The sequence below is a fragment of the Morchella sextelata genome (genome assembly GCF_020137385.1).
Source record: "Morchella sextelata strain SCLS chromosome Unknown scls_25, whole genome shotgun sequence".
Lineage (NCBI taxonomy): Eukaryota > Fungi > Ascomycota > Pezizomycetes > Pezizales > Morchellaceae > Morchella > Morchella sextelata.
The window spans coordinates 1,083,686-1,090,644 of NW_025408640.1; the positions used below are offsets into that span (position 1 = coordinate 1,083,686).

Sequence of the window (6,959 nt, forward strand, 5' to 3'; positions counted from 1 at the left end):
ACCAGAAATACACATCCTAGAAAAATCCTTAAACGGTCCCTGGGCTAAGCCACTTAGTGCAGGGACAAATCTTTTGCCGACTCATTATCGCTTCCATCATTTTCTTCCACTGTCAACGCTGCTCCTCTCATCACAGGCCTCCTTGGTTGATTTCCAGTTGCCCTCGCTTGGGGGCAATCCTTAACCATATGTCCAACACCTCCGCAATAAAAACATCGGCCCTCAACTAAGCGGGTGTTTCTTTCGGTAGGGGAGGGGCGACGACGCCCTCCAGATAGATCCATTGGTACATCACCTCCCGGGCGGGATGAGGGGTGACTTTCAGTAATAGGTGCATTGGCGACTGGGGCGGCAGCGCGGGGAGCAGAAACAGGACTTGCTGGTGAAGGACGAGAGGCCTGAGTAGTAGTAGTAGTCCAAGGTTTTTTACCTCCTCGTTTAGCTTCTGCCGCTCGGCGACGGTTATCCAACCGTTGCAGAAGTGTCGCACAAGCATTTACCGTTGCAGGAGTATCATGGTGTATCATTGATTCATCGAGTTCCGCATTAATACCTTCCATCAAAGCTTCAATCCGAGAGACTTCATCCATACCCGACTCAGCAGCATATCGTTGGAACTCAGCAAAATAATCGGCGAACGTTCGGTTTCGTTGACGGATATTCCTAAGATTCCTCCTAGCCGTACGCATCCGATCGGGATCTCCGAAAGCAGTATCTAAAACCTCATAAAATCGTAGCATAGAGGGTAAAGCAATACCTTCTTCGCCAACATATTGTAAAAACTGATTGGCGGCAACGCCTTCCAATCTACTGAATGCATAGGATAGTTTAGACTGTAGTGTAGGATAGCGATCGGCATTTCCCAATAGCTTAATCTTCATTTGTTGCTTAAACAGGTGTAACCTTTCTCGATCACGATCCCCCTTGAACACCTCAGGGTCTGGAAGCTTCTCCGACCGATAGGTAGTATCTGTAACGGGTGGTACTGGGGGTGCAGGTGGAACATTGTCTTCGTTGGGTGCTTGCACAGGGGCGACAGCTTCAACAGGAGCCTGTTGAGCTCGGGCAGCAGCAAGATCTTGCTCGAACCTTCTCCTCGCCCTCTCGGCCTCCGCTTCTACCTCTTGTAAATCCGTTGCGTATTGAGCAAGACCATGTTGGCACTGTTGGAGAAGTGCATAGGCTTCAGTTCCAACAATATCATCGACCTGTGGATGCGCTTGAAAAAGGGCTTGGAGACTATCGCTGAGTTGTTGATAATCAATAGATGCATGTTCCGACATTGTAAACTATGATGTTGTATTGGTTGGCGATAGAGGATGCAACCTACGTATCACGGGGACCGTAGGCGATAGACTGTGGTGCCAAGGAATACAACCTCGGTAGTGACGTAGACGTGGACGTAGACGTAAAGGTATACTTTGACTATAGACTATGGGTGGCTCTACCTGGTATGGTAAACCGATTGGAGCCCTATGACGTAGTGCAGACAAAGAATAGTATTCGTAGAATAAATACAGAGGTTGCATAAAGAAGAAAGGAAAGAAAAGAAAACAGAAGAAAGCCAAAACAACGCCCCTTTATATATCCAAACCCCAACCCACGATGACTCATCTTCTCACATAACAGAAACAAAAAGAACATAATAGAAACTCGCTTAACAAATCCCACACACACTACACAATCCTTCCTTAACATACTCTAACACTTCATATAACCGAAACATATAGCTGCCGTTACAAATTCGAACAATACAGCAAAAGTGCAGCGCTGCTTATCCACAAACACACCTACTTTCCAGTAGTTACATATCCTCCTTTCAAAGTATATCATTGTCCATCGAGTGATTTCTCACGATGGACAAGTCTGCACATGTACAGGAACTAGTGATTTTGACGGACAAGTATAGTATACATATGCACAACTGAAGCCAGTCAAGAGGTCAGAATGCCAATATATCTTGCATATAAGCCCTTTTCATTATATTTTAATATCTTTAGCGGGTAGATAATTGCTAGCGTCTACTCGACCTATAAGTTGATTTGACATCACTGGTGAGCGAGCGACAGGAAATATAGACTATCACGTGGATATGACATATGCATACGAGAGTACCTACCACTACATCTTGAATTTGTGATGCTAATAGGAAAGAACAATATCCTTCCTAGTCTCAAGGGGACGAGTAGCGAGTATTACGCAGGGTACGAAAGGGGTAGTAGAGGTCGGTGTAGGAGCCTGCAATAGGGGTCTTGAGGGACTCTAGCGTTGGTAAGGGTCAACGGAATAAGGGAAGCAGCGGCATGGTGATCTTTTTGAGTAAAGAAGAGGAAATAATATTATATAGTAATAGATAGCGTAGGTACAGAAGACATTGTGTATCAAAAGAAAGAAGAGAAAGAGAACAGAAACAAGGGCGAAACCTCCTAATATACCCAAGGAAATCCCAGTGATGACAAATCCAAAGTGACTCATACACTTACGACAGACAGAATCCGTTAGAACCCAATAGAACCTTTCTGACTAATCCAACTCCTCGTAACCCAGTGTATTAACTAATCGATCCATGAAACTTAGATGCGCATTCTCAGACACTAGTCGGGCTGGGTAATGAATCGGATAATGAATCGTTTTTACCACCTTATGTTTGTGTGGGATATGTGTGCCAGGAGAGTGATTATCTGGGCCATAGGCTATATCCCGAAGAAATGAATCCGATTTACCTGAAGAAAGGTATCCAAGAAATGGATCGATAGTCTCGTTAGGTACCATTCTTGATACAAAAACCGTCTCCTACTGCCAGAAGTGGTAGCCATATGCGGTACTACTTGGTGTAAACAAAACGAAAAATAAGGGAACCGAACCTATGCTATTCAGCTAACAAAATCTAGAATCTATCACTTGAGCTATGAATAATTATAGTTCCTACCTACTTATACTTATATAGACTGAACTCATGCGATTTCTTCAGAATTCCACTGAATTTCACTAAGTCCAGATTAATGCATCCTGGAAATGCATTCCGGAAATGCATCATAGAAATGCATCATAGAAATGCATCATAGAAATGCATCATGGAAATGCATCAAACGGCCCTGGAAATGCATATCCAGTCCCATTTCCAACCAATAACCTCGAGAGGTGGATCAGGTGGTTCGTTTCCAAAATTTTCTTCACAGGAAAGATATCGTTTGATTCATTTCCCGACTTACTAAAGAGAAGATCTATATTCCTCAATATAATTCAATTGGTAGAGGTTTTAAAATATATAAATTATACAAGCAGTGATTCACTATCAACTGTCTATCTCTATCATCTTCCAGCTACTTTATATCTGGTGTGCTCCATTTAAAACTTGTAGAAGTGTTGACCCCAAATTGATAAAATCTAGGGTTGGAGTTAGAGAAAATGTATGTAGAGAAATGTAGTAATTGAGCGTGTTATTCCAACTAACTAGAGGGGGGAATGGCCCGTATTTATACTAAAGAAAGGTAACACAAAACATAAGAAATCATAGCCGTATGAGTAATAGAAAAACATGACTAATAAATACCAGAGAAAGAATGAGTCAGAACCCGTGACTCATGATGACAAATGAGAATCCTCCAATACTATGAAACGTGCTGAGCATACTATTTTAAGAGGGGTAACATTTTAGGGTTAGGTGTCTATACAAGGGTTAGGGTTGCTGGCGACTGGTTCTAATAAAATACAATTTACTCCGATGCGGGGAATCGAACCCCGCTCTGCTCGGACCAGCTTCCCTCTTATTAGAAGGACTTGAAAGCGAGCGATGCTAACTGTTACACCACATCGGATTACGCCAAGTGAGGTGAGGGTGGGCCAAAATCCCAGCGAGTATGAGGAGTATTGGGGGCGTTTTCAAGATAAACGAGCAGGTTGAGAGATTGCACGTGCTGTGTTCCCGTCCGCTGAGGCAACTTGGCCCGGTTGATAGTGCTGTGTTCATGCTAAGTCTGCAGCTGCTAGAAGCCCTAACCCCACTAATTCCAAAATCCTGCGTCGTTAAAAAGTAGTACTTCGTTGATCCGGGACTAGAGGACTGGCCGGACTAGGAACCGGCCTGAGAGGAGAAGACGCCGTAACGGGCGGTGGGTTGTATATTGTGCAACCTGATTAACCGTATTGAAATATATATACATTGTATTGATGATGATGGGGAAAGGGGAATTCTCTCACTGTTCTCAGACGAGTAGTAGGTAAAAAGTACGGTCTAAGAGACGATCTATCATGATAGAAATAAGTACATAGTAGTCCTATAACTAGACTATCATCTTTTATTACGATAAGTATAAACTACATAATACGGTACCGATCGATATTAATACATGTACCTTTGCGGTCATTGGAGGATAAACCTAACCCTTGTTCCTTCCGCTTATTTCCTTCCTCGCCAGGCTGCGCAGTATGATGCCACCACACCGCCGTGTGGCAGGATTTTGAGGATCATGGGGCTTCGTTGGGTGAGGAGGCGGACAATGATATTAGATCTTGATTTAAAGACAGAGCGCATCGAAACTACCTGCCAAACGCGATTTCGACCTCTTGGGTGACAGTCCGCCAAGTCGAATTACCTTTTCATCAGACACCGAAATGCGTCAACACGCGCACGGGTCGGTTTAGCGCCTATATAGCACCACCAGCCCAACCCACGATATCACGTACCTTTACTCCACTTCTTTTATCCGGTACTTTAATATACCGTAACCCCTTTCCTAACCGAAATAGGCGGTTATATGACTACATGATCAGCAGCTACCTCGCGAAATGACCTCGAATCTATAGACTCGCCTCGCTTCCATCCGAAAACGTACGACTATTCAAACCAAGGACACTGTGCAAGGTATTGACAGATATGGACATAGTGGCTGCAACGGGCTATAGCAAACACAAGTCTTTCACCACCAGCGCGCGCCACAATGCTCCGGACGCGCGGTGTACTAGCGCCATCTTGGTTGATTAATCATCGCAGCCCAGCCGAATCATACCTCCTCACTCGCGTCATACAAGATCACTCGGTGGTAAGGACGAGTTCCTTTTTTTTTCTTTCTTTTTTTTTCACTTTTTTTTTTTTTGATCTATCCCAGACGTGTACGCTCTCTCTCCACAGAGCGCGGCGACCGGACGTGTCGTTGTGTGTCCCATTGCGGGCGGAGGTGATGTGATGCCGGTGATGGTTTAAGTTGCGAGCGCATGCAGTTTTCCCCGTCACATCCGGCCAACCGCGACCATTCCGAGTCTGAATACTTGATGTAAAAGCTGCCACCTCAATTTCTTAACCGCCGAGACCGCTCATCTGGGGGTAGAACGATGCTGACTGACTATTCTGCGTGGCGCTAGGCCATTATCGCTCATGATCAACACAACTGAGCGAGTGATAGACCATGACTAAATGCCCCGCCTCGCACACTAGCAACCGGTGTCACAAAGCACGGGCCGACGCCTTCGGGCTGTATTGGCGGTAGAGGCCTCTGTCCCGGAGTTCTATTAGAGACGCAACATAGCGCCGGGTGACGGTGGTAGCTGGCTCTGCGTGTACTCCTGTTGCTAGGGGTCGCTTTCATTCCCCCGCACGCTGGAGGGCTTCACTCGTGGAGAACCCGGGAGGAGTTCATGGTCTGGAATGAGGAGCCAGCTGTGGGAGCGTGCGGTTGATGCATCTAGAGTTCTGGCTTGATGTGCTAGGCGGGCTTTGACAGACCGATGCTGCTGCTAGGAGGTGGGAATCGTCGCGGCCAGGCATCACGAGAATATTCAATACTGCTAGAGGACTATCCCGTTGCATGTCCTGCGATAAGAGTTGATAAGTTCGGAGATTTATCATCTCTACAGTGTAGGTTGCACAAGCGCATTCTGTGATTCGGATCGGATTTGCGGCATTCCCGTGCGCATCGCGTGGGGTGTTGACGATAGGTCAGGGCTGGCTAGGGATGTCGGTGCCGATTGCGACTTCACACTGAAAATTCTCTACATGGGGGTGCAGTAGGGTAGAGGATACTCGCAAATGATTCTACGTACCACCGAGGCGAGGTGTCACATGCAAGATCTGGCCTGGGCATGTTCGCAAACATCACATGCAAGCAAAGACACTTGCTGCAGCTTCCTGGAAAATTATTGTGGAAACCAGCGTTAGCGAGCAGGGGTGTGAGACACGGTGGCGAATAACCAGTTCTACCAGCGGGAATGACCCCCAGCCGCTTTTATTCTATCCTGTATCCGCTCTGGCATGTTATCTACACGTTTTAAGATCTCTTCCCCTGTAATTTTCTCTCATTCCTGTACTAGAACCGCAACCTTGACCTCTGCCTCACCCTCTGGCCTCGGCTTCCTCTGATTAAGTCTATTTTTGAGAACATTCAAGACATTCTCAATACGATTCAGATCTGGAGATGATGGTGGCCAAGGGAGTGATGGTATTCTGTAATAACTCCAGTACTCCTAAGTAGTTTTGGTATAATTGTATTGGTTTTGAGGCCGGTAAGAGATATCTACCTTTGTTAAAGTAGCTGTATGAGCTGATGCGCCATGCTCGGATGCAGCAGCGCTTGCCATAGCTGACATCTGCTGTTCTGACCGTCACCATTGTGTTGCAGAACCTCTATGTCTACGGCCTCACCATCTAACACCCAAAGCTTATTTCTAGAACTTACTATGTGGTAAAAACCGACCAATTGGATCGTTCACTTTGCTGTTCCCCCCCAGCGCGCTCGCTTCCCCGGAAGCTGTGCCAGGTGAGTTTAATCACCATCTCTCACTCGCGTCTTGCTTCATCACTCGGTGGTGCTGATTATCCACATCCAATTTTGAAAGCAGACGAAGTACCAACTGAACCAGGTCAAGAAACGGTATTTTGACTCAAATAACTGCGTGAGGTAGGTAGCACTGGGCGAATCAAGCCACTGTGTATAACGGGAATTCTGTGGAAAAGGCCATCCATC

At 46.0% G+C, this 6,959-nt stretch overlaps 2 protein-coding genes across 2 annotated transcripts; both read right to left on the minus strand.

Moving 5' to 3' along the window:
* Positions 1–53: 53 nt before the first annotated feature.
* Positions 54–1,283, minus strand: H6S33_008220 (uncharacterized protein; the record flags this gene model as incomplete). The annotated part of the gene is made up of 1 exon (XM_044839583.1): positions 54–1,283. One exon carries the CDS (start codon positions 1,281–1,283, stop codon positions 54–56), a length of 1,230 nt encoding a protein of 409 aa, XP_044688411.1.
* Positions 1,284–6,291: 5,008 nt separating this feature from the next.
* Positions 6,292–6,573, minus strand: H6S33_008221 (uncharacterized protein; the record flags this gene model as incomplete). Its single annotated transcript, XM_044839584.1, has 2 exons — positions 6,292–6,459; positions 6,514–6,573. 2 exons carry the CDS (start codon positions 6,571–6,573, stop codon positions 6,292–6,294), a joined length of 228 nt encoding a protein of 75 aa, XP_044688412.1.
* Positions 6,574–6,959: the final 386 nt, after the last annotated feature.